The sequence below is a fragment of the Ostrea edulis genome, chromosome 3, assembly GCF_947568905.1.
Source record: "Ostrea edulis chromosome 3, xbOstEdul1.1, whole genome shotgun sequence".
In the NCBI taxonomy this organism is placed as follows: domain Eukaryota; kingdom Metazoa; phylum Mollusca; class Bivalvia; order Ostreida; family Ostreidae; genus Ostrea; species Ostrea edulis.
Window position 1 is genome coordinate 6,526,592 of NC_079166.1, and position 15,832 is coordinate 6,542,423.

At 33.9% G+C, this 15,832-nt stretch overlaps 1 protein-coding gene across 3 annotated transcripts in view; it reads right to left on the minus strand.

The window, feature by feature from the left end:
* Positions 1–3,875: 3,875 nt before the first annotated feature.
* LOC125674885 (uncharacterized) overlaps positions 3,876–15,832 on the minus strand; it is a 38,605-nt gene continuing 26,648 nt past the window's right edge. For 2 of the 3 annotated variants that reach the window (XM_048912245.2, XM_048912246.2), the window contains exon 2: positions 3,878–5,674. In XM_048912245.2, the coding sequence (XP_048768202.1) occupies positions 4,818–5,674 (857 nt within the window). In that variant the 3' untranslated portion in view covers positions 3,878–4,817. Of the gene's footprint in view, positions 5,675–14,945; positions 15,077–15,832 lie in introns of those variants that run through there. The other variant, XM_048912244.2, reaches the window with a different exon arrangement.

The following is a 15,832-nucleotide window of genomic DNA, read 5'->3' on the forward strand; positions in this document are numbered from 1 at the left end:
GCCTCCTTTCTGTAGAGCCATAATTTCTGTTTTTGAAATGAAAAATTTATAGCCAAAGAACCAAAACCATGAAGAGTAGAACATACAAAAAAATTATATCAAAAATAAATAAATTTTGTGATACTAACATTAACCAATTTCAGTTGTTGATAATTTGTTTTTCTACTGTGTGAAATAAAATTAGTGAAGCGTAATAACCAAAACCATAAAGAATGTAGTGGACAACAATGTAAATTACACAAAAAAATCTATGGTATTTCATTAACATAATACAATTTTTCTGTTTGTAAAAAAGAAAGTATTAAAGTCAAAGGACCAAAGCCATAAAAATGCACTAGATAAAAAAATATAAATACTATATTTGTACAATAACATTATCATAGAATTACAAACATTTAATGAAACTGTTGAATTTCTTCCTAACCTACATAATATCAAGCTGTATTCACTGGACACACCCGTCTGGCGGGGGAGGAATAAGCCTGAAAGTAACCCTACTCTAAGTTCTAACCTACATAATATCAAGCTGTATTCACTGGAAATGCAGGGGTTTGATAAAACCAACAAAACATATATGGCAGGACAATGGAATTTTTTTGAATAGCGAGGCTTTAAAAATTTACGCAATGCAAATTCGTTTGGCAGTAAAATCTAAAACATAACTCATTTTTAAAGTATCTTCCTTCAACATGTCAGTCAGTATATTAAAAGATCTACATTGGAAATGGTTACTTTCAGGCTTATTCCTCCCCCGCCAGACGGGTGTGTCCAGTGAATACAGCTTGATATTATGTAGGTTAGAACTTTTAGAGTAGGGTTACTTTCAGGCTTATTCCTCCCCCGCCAGACGGGTGTGTCCAGTGAATACAGCTTGATATTATGTAGGTTAGAACTTAGAGTAGGGTTACTTTCAGGCTTATTCCTCCCCCGCCAGACGGGTGTGTCCAGTGAATACAGCTTGATCTTGTGTAGGTTAGAACTTTGAGTAGGGTTACTTTCAGGCTTATTACTCACCCATTCCATTTGCATTTTGTTAATTTAATGTTCATATGTTCTGGCCTTTAGCTGCATAACTTTTTTTATGCTAATATAATGTTACAAATGTTGTTTTTTTTTAATTATGAATCTCATATGGTCTTTTAAAATTCTCTAAATATTTATTTTTTTGTTTTGTTGTAATGGTTTTTGTTGACATCCTCTTTTTCCCAAACAAGGATATCGTAATGAAATATATAATCTTAATGATTTTTATATGAAACGGATTGTTTTATTTAAAAAAAAAATTATAATTATGTAATATTTTTATGGTATTAAGTGTTTATATTCCTATCTCTTTTCATCTATTGATCTGTTCTTTTTATGGTCAAGGTCCTAAAATATTTCATTGCTTCATTTAAAAAACAAACTAAAGATGTTTCGTGTATTTTTAATTTTTGTCTCTCGTATTTATAGTTTTGGTCCTTTGGTTTTGATATTTTTATCTAACATGAGCAGAAAATGACATGCCAATGAAATTCTTGTTTGTAAATGTAAAACTAAAGATGTTTTAAATTTTTGTCTCTTATATTTTTGATAGTTTGGTTTCCTTTGGTTTCAATATTTTTTATTTAACATAAGCAAAAAATAAATTATAAATGTAAATTTACAGATGTTTTATGTGTTTTAAATTTTTGTATGTTGTGTTCTTCATGATTTTGGTCCTTTGGCTTTAAATTTTTCATTTCAAAAAAAAGAAATTATGGCTCTACAGAAAGGAGGCCTCCACGTGGCTAGAGCTGGGAACATATGGAAACTATGAATGTTTAAATAAATTTCAAATTCATGTTTTCCTTATGGCTAACTTCCTTATTTATATTAGTGTGTATGTGTGTGTATTTGTCTTGCAAGAAAATTATTTAATCACTTAAATTACATACTCATGCCTGCCTTTGAGATTAAAAAGTGTTTGAAATAATTAAATACTGGTGTTAAATTCATGATATTTAATTTAAAAAAATTTAAAAATCCATTGAATTCATTTTGGTGACAATATGACAGGTGATGGGGCATCAACTTATATTAAAAAATAAAAAAAATATACATATATTTGAATTTATAAACTTAGAAACACCCACCATCATTTAAACTACATCATCGTCTTTAATTTGATCGGGCGTGGTATACCTTATAATACGTCACAAGCAATGGCGCCGGATGTATTGGATGTTTCTATGAATTGGCTGTATAACGGTAACGGTACCAATTCAGTGTACCATTTTTTCCAGATAACCATTTCTCAACCCATCTAAGAGGATATCCTGTGTATATTATCGCAGTATTGGGTATAGTGTACTTTTGTCTGGGTATAGCACTTTTTGGGGGGTATTGCACAGATTCCAGTAACCCGCCTCGGAGCTGTTTTACCTGTGCAGAATGAATGTGGATACTCTGTAGCATGGAAACAATAAGATTTAGGGGCGTCTTGTTTATTTAGCAGTTTACACGAGACAAAGGGTTGATCCTCTATGTGCAGGTAGGTGTGAATAAAATTAACTGTGCACGTGCGAGTTGCCTACATATCGTAATATACTGGGGAGCTACCTATTTTGGACTAGGTCAGTTACTATTAAATGGAGGAATGTTGGGAAATTGCATCATTCTTGAGGTCTTTGGAAAATGGCCATAAGGAAACACAAAATTGTGGGTTCTTCTGAAATTGCTATGCTATCATCTTTTGACTTCACATCATCTTAATCCCTTTAGAATTTATTTCAGACTTCCTGAAGCCCCTACTCCACATGAGATTCACTAAAGGACCACCTTGTCATTCTGGATTCCAAGATGAAAACAGGATTCTTATGAGAATTCTTTGAGTAATGTGATGTGTTAAACTATGATGATGTGTTATGTTTACAGAAATTAATCTTCAGTAACTTTGTCATCAGTGACTTTTTCTGAGTATTATATGTCATTTACACTAATAACATAATTAATAAACATATAGAAACTCATTTCTTGTCTTTATTTAATATAACCAGTTATAGGCTATGAAATACTCCTAAATTTTTCTGGTGTGAAATAGAATTAAGTCAACTTAGCCAAAAACAGTATTTGAAAATAAAACTATGATTGTGCTGAAATGCCATCTAGACTGACTGAAAAGCAATCTGCTGAAATACAATTTTCACTATATTATAATAATAGTGATTTATGATAAAAGTTAATAAAAGCTATGTTGTATACATCGTGTAAGAATAAGAGACATATATAAGATATGTTGTATATGCCTCTTGAATAATACACATGAACTATAGATCTAACAGTAAACGTATAGGAGTCGTTGCACGCACGCCAGGTTGCGACTCAACATTGTGATCCAGTGTGAGCCCTGTGACAGGCAATTACAATAGGAAAATGTAAACATCAAGAGGGAGAAAACTTTATGACTACGGTAAAAGACAATGAATCATTGTTTAGAATTTTTAAGATGCATCATGAAGGACCGTCCATCCGAATGTGGAAAACTACAATATTATGTTGGCCAGTAAACCGCATTCCAAAAAACACAGAGCCGTATGAAGTTCAGGGCAGTAGTTCTGTTGGTGATTTAGCCAGATTTGAAATGTAATATTATTTAGAGTTTATATGTGAACCGGATGTTGACCCTACATAATACACAGGGTTGTTAGTGGCAGTGAAACATCTCGGGATCTTCAAAAACTGTACTTCTCAAAGTTGAATTTTAAACGATAAAATATTGAAATAAAATAAAATGTTTTTCCTGCCTACCTACCCTATTTTTTTCCAGGTTGGAATAGGAAACAGACTATTTATTTATCTTGGCCTTATCGATCTAGTAGCCCAAAAGAAACATATCTATACATGTATATATAGTCAACAAAATTATCTTTTGTTTTAACTAATTTGTACACGAATGGCGCGCCATAATTCTCTAGATGGGAGAAACCCCCCTTTTCCCTTTGAACTCTTTTTAATGAATTAAATTCGCTGTATACTTTGGCGATTTTATAAAACAATGATATAGATTACATTTTTTAATCAAAAGGATGCTTCAATAATGATACATTGAACGTTAGAAGCGAGATTCACTCATGACCGACTAGGCGGGATCGGGAAGGTCGCAGATCAATTTAGGTACAGATCTACATAGTTTGTAGAATTTATTTTCATAAAAAAATTCTTGTATATTGAAAAACTTACAAATTCATTCAACACTATATCAGCAGCCTCTGGTTCGGGTCCTACATCGCTAACATTCTTCCATTCTCCCCTCTCGTCTGACACTGTACAGTACACGTACTGTGTCACCATGTGCGTGGTTGTGCCTGCTTGTCTGTAATTTTCTTTGTCTGCCACTCACTTGTGAGAATATCGGATTCAGCCTGATCTATAACTGCCGTTTTACTTCTAACGAATCGCCCATGTATGTTTCTGGACTGTTTTAGAATAGACTAAATGCGACATCGTACAATGTGCGTCTTCGAGCTCGAGTTTGTTTACAATCGTAACGTCATCACGAATGTCGTAAATTGAGAAAATAAGAAAAAAATTGTCATGTTTTAATTAATTTTTGTTAGTTTATCAACATTACTTACAAACAAAAACACATATTAATGTTCTACTGTGTGCATACAAAATAAAACACAGGCATTCCCAGATTTACGACTTTAAAAAGTATGGCGACCCACTCGCGGTAAAATTACCACTAGAGTACATCCTTATGGCTATCATAAATTTCTTCATTTGTAGGAGGATCAATCTGAATATCTTGATGGCCATTATCTGTGTCACTTTCATCTTCCCCTGCAAGAACTTGTCTATGTTGGGATTCCTACCGATATGTTGTCATCTTGCTTCAATAGGTTCTTATTTTCCTTAATCTTGGTGGTTTGGTCTTCTTTGAAGTTATCCATCTGTGGTTCTTTAGATGTACCACAACAGCACATTTTCTTTAAAAACTGCTGAATTATTGCTATTGATATGTAAGGTAAAAATGACGAACAGTGACCCATCTCATAAATCCTACAACCAATACATATTAATACTAATAAAAGTATACCAATGATGGTGGTCAAAATCAACTCTATTTGCTTGCAACTTTGTTCCAGTTCTTCATTCTTTTTTCTCAACTGTTCATTTTCCTCGACATGCAAACTAAGTCTTTTGTCCAGATCTTGGTTTGTTTTTCTCAACTGTTCATTTTCCTCGACATGCAAACTAAGTCTTTTGTCCAGATCTTGGTTTGTTTTTCTCAACTGTTTATTTTTCTCGACAAGCAATTGTGGAGATAAAATTCCACCAAACTTTTCAAAACATTCTGTATATCTGAAGCTCTGTGAAGCATTATACTTTGGCGGACATGGGGTTGAAGAAAGATTATAGCATGGTGCGCCGTAATTTACTTGAATTTTGTTCCCAATGTTCTCTTCGGGACAATATCCGCCGACCATTACTTCTTCACAGGAACACAACACCAAAGTTTCATTTCTCCATGTGCTGATCACATATATAGCTTTATGTTCAGTTGATGGACAGTTAACATGGGCTGCTACCTCTATTTCACTACGTGGAATGTACTCGACATTTCTCAATGCTATGTAAGGTGGTGTTTTGCATCCAGCAGACACTACTGCAAACACACTGCAGATCAGAATCAAACTTCCAGCCATGCTGTCTAAAAAATAAAATTAAAAAAAAAGTTACTGCTGAACACAATGAAACAGTTTCTAGTGTTTGTCACATCTCATTTTGTTTTAAACATAGACTATTACACATTGTCAATCTATTTGAAAACAAAAACATGGTGTGGACCTTGGGCCTAGACTGGCTACCTAAGTAAGATGAAACAACTCTGAAATGGAAAGCTCATTAAAAAGAGTGCGCATAAAAAAATTAAAAGAAACTTTCTTAGCTTTCTAGTAAATTTTCGGGTCGGGTCAGTTTTAAATTTATTCGGGTATTTCGGTTCGGGTCTATATAACTATTTTAAAAATCTAATATACAGTTAAAATCAAAAACCTTTATTGTATTTTGTCACAATAATTACTCTGGGACGTGGACTGAGGTTTAGACTCGACATCCATGGTACTACACTGTAGAAACAGCATTGTCACTTCTACTCGTTTTCATCCATGCTTTCAATGTTTTGTCAATGACGATGTTGTTCCTGTTCCATATTTTCAATGCATCTGACATATCCTACATATACTGTCATTATTTACAGGTTTGTCCACAATGCCATCATTTAATTGATCAAAATACAGCCACCTTTGAGGATTTTGACGACAATGATTCTTATAATTTTAAAAACCAGACGGTGAGACCCAAACCGAAATATGGAAAAATGGAACCGAACCCGACCCGCGGTTTTCAGTTATTTCGGGTACCCGTTGCTGCCTTACTTTCTAAATTAATTTTTTCAATGTGTAAGTAAAAAGTCAAAGAAAATTTAAATCAAGTAGCTTAATTTAATATCAGTGTGCACTATTTCTAGTAAGTCTGAATTTGGTGATTTTTTTTTTTTTTTTTTTTTTTAATCATTTTCAACAAATACATATACACCTTTTACTCACACTCTCATACAGATTAAAGAAAGCGATATAGACAATTACATGTGTATTCTAGTACTTATTGTAAAAGAAGAAATGCTGTTATCATTAATTGAAAAGACATTTCCATTTAGACCATTTCTTTTTGTAAAATATTTGTTCTGCAAGTTTTTCTTCCAAAATGTAGTAATTATATAAACATTTCAAAACATCATCAAAAACAATATTGACATTCTTTCTTGAATATTGGAATATGTATCTCTTTACTAAGAGGATTATAAAGTTTAAAACCATGTGTTATTTTTCTGGAAAACCAAAAATAACAGTTTGTACACTAAATCCCATTCTTTTACTATATTTTTGAATAAAGTGCACCGCCACGGCACATGATACGCCCGTCACATATTGTTAACATGAACATATCACCATGAAGAGATAGGTATGCATGGAACCAAATGTCATCCTTCCTTTAAGAATCTTACCCACTTTATGGCCTCATGTGACATTGCTTCAAATATTGATAATGTAAGCTTAATGATTTTTAAAAGGATATAAAAACATTTTCCCAAATGTTTTCAATGAAATGATTAAAGTGCAAGATAGCCCTTTATCCAAGCAAACAACTTACAATAAATGGGAGTACTCAAAAAGGTTGATTTATTCAACATATCAAAAAATACATATATCAGTATCTGCCTTTGTCAAATCTTCAAGTATAAAAGTAAAATATGCATGGTGATGTCAATATAAATAAATATAGATTAAAAACGGTTATTTCAAACACTGGTGCATCTCCTATGGTGTAGTTATTAATTAGAAAAAAATAATACATCATATATTTCTCAACTGGTTGTGTTAGACTTGAGAAATGCACATCTGCAGCTTTGCTCATTGTATTTTAAGGAATGAAGAACAATGCACAGCGTAATAAAACATCAAACATTAGTCATTATGTTTATTCTTAGACTGTAAAACTGTCATCTTAGTGAGACATGACAATCTGCACCTTGTTGTTGAGATATAAAATAAAAATATATTTTACAATATCATATTAATTCTTAAACTTTATACCAAATTAACTTTCAAAGTAATGGCTACCAATTAGAACTGTTCTAAAATTTGACAGATCAATTAGAAGGCCAGATTCCTCTGCCCAATTCCCGATTGCAAGAGATATAGATAGCACCTCCTTGATCAGATTGCTGTAACAGAAATCTTCTAAACTCATTAATTAATCTGTAATTTGACAGATGCAATTTTTCTGTTAGCAAAATGCCTCCTGAATTGCTTGATAATTACACCCATGGGACAAGGGAAATTTCTCTTGTTACTGACACAAAAGAAATAATTTGTTTGTTATATACTGCTGTATAGTACAGTGTATATAATGAAGAATGTGTAGTTTCTTGAATTAACATTTTTTAATATGGTTATTGCAATACTATTTCATCTGTTCAGATTTACACAAATGCCCAATCTGCAGCTTTGTTCATTGTATATCTTTTTTCTGAACAATGCCACAGCCATAACAAAACATCAAAATACTAATCATTAAAATAGGCCTTTATACATATTGCAACCATTTGTTGTCTTAGTGAGAAATGATACTCTGCATATAGGTTGCCGAGAAAAAAAATTAAAAATTATATAGTACAATGTCAAATTAATTTTGAAAATAAAGACTAACCACAACAAACAAATTCACTTTCACAAATAATTTCTGGTATATCTGCAATTAAGAGGCTAAGATCTCTCTGCCCAATTCCCTAGAGATAAAGATAACACCTGCTTGATCATGTTGATCAGAGATGCTCTACACAAAACTCATTCATTAGTCTTGTCAAAATGCCCTTTGCATGCTACTCCCATGGGACAAGTGGAATTTCTCATGTTATTGTTAGAAACAAAGGAAACATTACATAAGCTAAAAAAAGCTGTACAGTATATCATAAAAAATATATGTGTTTTCTTGATGTAACATTTTTGAATGAGGTTTTCTACAAAACTCTTATGTGAGTAGGGATTGTACCAATTATAACATACTTTTTTCAAAAAATCACTTCAACTAAATGTCACAGTGACCTTAAAGTACAGTGCGACACACCTTCTACCTAAGATGCATAAGTTGACCAAGTTTCATGATTCTAGATCAAATAGTTTTCAAGTTATGAGCCGGACAGGGTTTTACCATATTTGGCCATATCTTCTTAATTAAAAGTCACAGCGACCTGGTTTTAATGTGCGACACACCTTCTACCCAAGATGTATCAACTGACAAAGTTTGATTATTCTAGGCCTTATAGTATTTAAGTTATGAGCCGGACACGAAAAAGCTAACAGACGGACGGACGGACAGACAGACAGACGGACGGACATGAAGGCCATAACATAATACGGCCCGTCTTAAGACGGGCGTATAAAAATCCAATCTGACAATTTTGTCCATAGTGTAGAGACAGAAGGACAATAAAAAAAAGATATGCTTAATTGTTTCTGGTTCTAGTGCACATATTGGACAAAGTGGAGAGTTTTTAATTTTTGATATATGTAGGAGTTTGTTAGTACCCAATATCCTATGAATGATTCTATAGTTGAACCATATCAGTCCTGAATCTTTTGTTACAGATTTGATGTTTGTATATACATGTTTCCAATTTAAATCTAATTGCAAATTTAAATCATTATCCCATTTGTTTTCACAAATAGGCCGATGCTGTGATTTTGATATTAGATAGTCATAAATATTCCTAGAACCTTTTTTGTATTTGCATATAATTTTAATGAATTCAGATTGATATGGTTGAAAAGTTGTATCATGTATAAGCAGTTTGATATTAGGCCATGACTGCACAATAGCTTGTTTCAATCCCTCATATGTAGTAAATGGAATCTGAATTGAGTAATCATTTGTGATACTCTGGTAGCTGATAAAGTTACCATGCTTATCTAATAAATCAGATATTATATGAAACCCTTGTCATATAATTGCTTGCAAAATATGTATATATTTTGAATCTTTTATTTTATCATTATACCATAGGGTTTCGAAAAAAATATGAAAATCATTCATTTCAAAACTTTCCAAAAATTCTACGAAGTAAAATAAAGTTTCTTTCCAAAAAGAGTTTCTAGTGGAATTTGCTTTTTGTTTACAGTAAACAGGTCCAAAATGACACAATTTTGTAATGTTACAACCAGTAATTTCAGGAAATAAGCTTATCCAGCTACATGTACAATTAGTTGTAAAGAGTATCCTAAACCAAGTTAGTTTGAGAGACTTGATAAATGTTTCTATATTGGTCATTCTACACCCACCATTTTCAAAATCTAATTCTAGTGTTTTTCTAGAAATTTTATCATTCGTTGATATGTTCACAATAATTTATAGTCCGGTAGACACACACAAACTCGTTAACTTGGCCAGCCTGTCGCACCTCTCACTCAGCGTGTCCACTCGTGAGCGGCGCCATTTTTGGAATCATTAATTTGGTGCATATTTAGTATGATATGGTGTCAGGACTCTATTTTTCGGGAAGTGAATTGGAAATTTTTAGTCTCAAAATTGGGAAAAATCAACGGTTTTTTGGCATTGGGAATGGAACCATTTATTGGTACCAGATATGTAAGGGAAAAAAAGATGTGTGAAACACAAATGCCCCCGATAATGGCCAATTCCGAAGATGGCCAAGGTCACAAGGACAAATATCTTGGTACCAATAGAAAGATCTTGTCACAAGAGATGCTCAAGTACAATATGAAAGCTCTAATATTTACCATTTAGAAGTTATGACCAATGTAAAAAAAAATAAATAAAAGTAGGTCAAAAGGTTTAGTACCAACGGAAAGGTCTTGTCATAAGGAATACTCGTGTGAAATATCAAAACTCTATCATTTACTGTTCAAAAGTTATAAGCAAGGTTAAATTTTTCAAAATGTAGGTCAAACTCCAAGGCCAAGGTCTCTGGGTCAAAAATGTTGGTACCCACGGAAAGGTTTTGTCACAATGAATACTCATGTGAAATACCAAAGCTCTATCACTTACTGTTCAAAAGTTATGAGCAAGGTTAAAGTTTTCAAAAAGTAGGTCAAACTCCAAGGTCACAGGGTAAAAAATGTTGGCACCCACGGACAGGTCTTGTCATAACAAATACTAATGAGGAAAAAAAAACCGATCCTTTCCCGGATTTCCTCTATTTATTGGCTGTACTTTGAAGTTTACAATAATTTTGTCTTGTGCATAGAAATGCTTTACAGAATGAATATACAAGTATTGAAAAAGTAAACGTTAATCGAATAAATAACTAAGGCCAAGGTCATCTCAGCGATGTCGAACTTCAAGCACACTTCGGGCATCTCAGTGACGTCTGATTTAAATAGCAAGCATGTTGATCTCATCCGTGTCTACATGAAACAACACATGACAGAGTGTCACCGTTTCACGCGGTGTCCTTCTGGACACTATAATCAAACACTTCGAGTTCGCGGGGTTTTCTTTTCAAATATAATTTTTTAGATGAAATTTCCCAAAGTTTTGAACATATAGTTTGAATTGGCGCAAACAGTCTTTAAGATTTCAATCCACATGATCTTGTAAATAGGTGGTAGATCTCTGGACAGCGAGTACGCCGCACAAGTGTACCCTATGACCCTCACCATGCACCATGTGTGTTGTCTGATAATTCATTAAATTTTAAATGAAAGAATTCGCAATCTTATTTTTATTATTGCACTTTAAAGGAGATTTTAAAAGATTTTCCCTATATTTTGATAAAGAGACATGCTTGTTTTCTTAAATTCATGTAAAACAGCAATCGATTGAAAAATGCTAGTAAAAGCTCAATTTTGCTAGTTGGAAAATAATCCACTAGCTAAAATTTGCTAGTAGTGAAAAAAGTTAATTTCGATCCCTGACCATTTCAACTCTTTCTCTGTTGCAAAATTAATTTTTATCTTCATTTTTCTAAAACTGTCAATAACAATTGAAACAGCGAGCATTAAGAAACAGATGTACTATTATGAAACAGCTTTATCTGTTAACAAAATTACTTTATGAATTATTAGAGACAATCTTAGTCTGAAATACCACTCAGGTGAACTATGGCATTCATGTAATACACCTGAAAGTTGTTGTCCACAATGTATTGATGACTATTCCAAATACTCTGCCTAAAGACAGTTAAACTCTGACTATCTCCTAAACTGTAAATATTGTCTAAAACAATCAAAACAGTTTATAGCGACCGGGCTCGCCGTTGGTGGAGCTGGTGTCGGTATTTCCCGCGATTTGCGAAAGTTAATCCCAGTGCACACCAGAATTTTCACGGTCTCGTGTGTAAAACCCAGATGCTAATATCCCATAATTCTCTGCAAAATAACAAGTCAGAGGTCCCAGATGCACGTATTTAGCACATTCGAGGATACTCGAATGGAACATCGAAGATTTGTGTATTGCTTAACTTTTCAATTTGCTGCAAAAATTAGAAAACAGCCATATACGCAGAGATTTTGGACATTTTGAGGTAGGTAAATGTATTAAAAGCCATTCTCTGTAAGCATCAAAATTTTTATTATAGGGGTGGAAAGGTACCCACCGATTTTGCTGAAATTTGGTATATAGGGATTATTTGATACCCTCTCATAGAATTTGGTACCAAAATTCGAAATTAAGGTACCGTTGCCATGGTAACAAGAACACTGTGAAAACAGCTCCCAAGATGCTTTAAAATGCTCGATTTTGGCCTGTTTTTGATTAAACATCAACAAATTAATTTTACTGATGTACAAATTTCTCTATTGCTTGCTTAAAGATTAGGTTCAGCATAATGAATTCTTAATAAAACATTAATAAATCAATATTGCATTACCTATCGTTCCCGAGGTTGAATCAAAGTACTTAAAGTACTCGTGGGAGTTGAACATTGTGGAAATTCAGTTAGAACAGATAGCACTGGAAGGGTAGGGGGATAAATGACTGAATATTATCATGATTTTAGATACAAATCAATTGTTGTTGTTTTTCAAAGCGTTACAACAGCAAACATGGATAATGGAAGGCCCATGGGCCACAACGCTCCTCGAGTAACTGAAGCCGTGTTGTTGTTTTCTAGAATTTCACCCCTTTATATTCTCATGAAAAATGTGACCACATACTATGGCCCAAACATTCAAATCAATATGGTTTTCAATGTCTTGTAGTTATGAAGAAGTTTTTCCCCTGTATATATACATTCAAGTTTAATCCTAGTTGTAGCTAATTCTAAGGATTCATTACTTGAAAAGGTAGTCCAATATGCTAAACTGTCACCTGAGTATACTACAGTCCTGTAGAGGATCAATGGAATGGTAAATAATTGTATAATAACTCAAAATAAATGAAATGCAAAAAAATTAAAAATTGTCCGGCATCGGAAATGCACAAGCCGAGTTGCGCAAGGAATGGGCATAGAGGGAACCGGCAGAAAAGTTTGCAAGAATTATCAAGCAGGGAGCAAAATTTTGCGTACATAAATTTCAGCCGACTTAAATCCTTTGTGACCTTGACCTTTAACCCTTGACCAAAATCAATAGGCTTCTTTGTCTCATCAAGGGCGATAATCCATTTAAGTTTAATTGAGATCCTATAATTTGTTAAAAAATCATAGTGCAGAAAACAAAATTTTCTCCAAATTTCAGTCTCTTTATAGCCACTGTGACTTTGACCTTGTGACCCCAGAATTGATAGGCTTCTTGTCTTACTTAATCGATCTAAGTTTGATTGGGATCCTATAATTCGCTCAAGAGCCATGGTGTGGAAAACAAAATTTTCTCCAAATTTCAGTCTATTTATAGCCAGTGACCTTGACCTTTGACCTAGTGACCCCAGAATCGATAGGCTTCCTGGTCTTACTGAGGGTGACAATTCATCTAAGTTTGAATGAGATCCTATAATTTGCTCAAGAGCTATGGTGCGGAAATGAAATGTTGATGCGTGCCCGCCTGCCCGCCCAAAGGCACTTCATCAGATCATAAGCCGAGTTCAACTTCAACGCAACTCCGCTAAAAATGAAACACTAGTCAAACAAGAGGTACTGTGAGCAATGCTCACTAAGAATACCTCCCGCTTACCCCAATCTCCCAAAGGGTGTTGGTAATAGGTATAAACTACCTCTTTTCTGAGTGTAAAAAACAAATGGCATGACAAACCGAACCATATTGCTACTTCGATGTCCAGTGCGCGTGACCTTTGACCTTTTGACCCCAAAATCAATAGGGAACATCTTCATCCCATGGGTAGTCCATATGTATGATATGGTGACTGTAGGTGGAAAGGATAACGCTTTAGAGCCCGGAAACCATATTGCTACTTCGATGTCCAGTGCGCGTGACCTTTGACCTTTTGACCCCAAAATCAATAGGGAACATCTTCATCCCATGGGTAGTCCATATGTATGATATGGTGACTGTAGGTGGAAAGGATAATGTTTTAGAGCCCGGAAACCATATTGCTACTTCGATGTCCAGTGCGCTTGACCTTTGACCTTTTGACCCCAAAATCAATAGGGAACATCTTCATGCCATGGGTAGTCCATATGTATGATATGGTGACGGTAGGTGGAAAGGATAATGCTTTAGAGTCCGGAAACCATTGCGTCTACAGACGGTCGAACAACCCGATTCCAGTATACCCCCCCCCCCCCACCTTGTTGCGGGGGGTATAATAATGTTATTTATTGCCAAGGTATTTGGAATATTATACTGTGGCTCAAACAGGGGGTGAATGAACCTGACAGAATGGGAAGAATATAGCGGAATCAGACTTGTGATGTTGGAAATCTATAGTGATTAATAAACTATACATGTACAAGATCCATAACTATTTTTTTTTTCAGTTTGTGAGGGAGAATCCTCATGTCTCTTTCATCTGTAGACAAATAAACAATGTGTTTTGACCAGAGCAATTTCCAATCCTTTTTGCAGCATAAATTCAACATTGTGGCAACTGGGTTAAACTTTGATAGTGAAGTCATACATGGCAGCACCTTATCCCATGCTCTTAAAATTTCTGTTTGACACACACTCATGACATCCACTCAAACATTACAGAGTGAAGCAAAATCTCATTTTAATAGGGGATTCAAAATGGATAACTGGTACAAAATATGGTACATACTATTAAAAAAGGATAATGAATTTGACATATTGATGTCTTGGAAAAGGAAATTCTGACATCGGGGCTCTAAGCATTTTCAAACATTGTCATTTGATAAAAGTGTTCTACATTTTTAAAAATAGACATTAATATGTCTTTACATACATAGGTGAGAAAGTTTCCATTATTCCTAGCTGAGACATACCATGTATGCACAAAAAATTCATAAACAAATATCACACTACTCACGTAGAAAATGTGGACCTTACCGTCATCAAGCGCAGCGAAACACGCCATTTCGAGATTTTTTTATTAAAAGACACAGTTCTCTAATGTGTAACGTGCAATTACTACGTAATTCAATAACTTGATGCATGAAGGAGTTTCACTTTGCAACCGGATATAAGAAATTTTATTTCGTATTCCGATCCCAATCGAAAGTTGTTGACTGGGAATGACGTGTTTTAATTCAATATACATGTAACATCAAGCATTTTTTATATCACATTAAAAAAAAACCCAAATATATACACATACGCAATGTTGTAGAGTTATTTCTTGTAAATTTTCTGAGGTTTCGCACCATATTCGATATTTCGCGCCACGGTGTCAATAGGTCCTTGTGTGCAGTTGTCGTTCGTTTCCCTATCAATGTTTATAGGTGACGCTGCGCTACAAACGACAATTTTCAACCTTATCTTTTATTTTTCTATGTATATCAGTATCAATTTGATCGAAATCCTGTATTCAAATTGATTTGAATACAATATCATTGCATTTACTTACATGTCAATTATCAAAATTAGATTAATTCAGAAAAGTTACATGGATTATTTAATGGCGGATGTTTATAAAAGTTTATGTTGAGTTACCTAGGAGTAAATCCGCTGACACAGAACCCCCGCTGACGACCACTATACAAATCAATACAAATTACTGCGTAGATAAGTGCGTGATGACCCAGGGAGATTGAACATAGTTCAACTCCCAAAAATCAATAATTTAGCATTTTGACTAATTTTGAAAAATATCATTTTAAACCCATTTTATGATAACATTTACAAGAAAACACAACAACACACATCAATGAAAATTATATGATTTAATTCATCCCATTATATGTAAAATATTAAACAAGAGGCCCATGGGCCACATC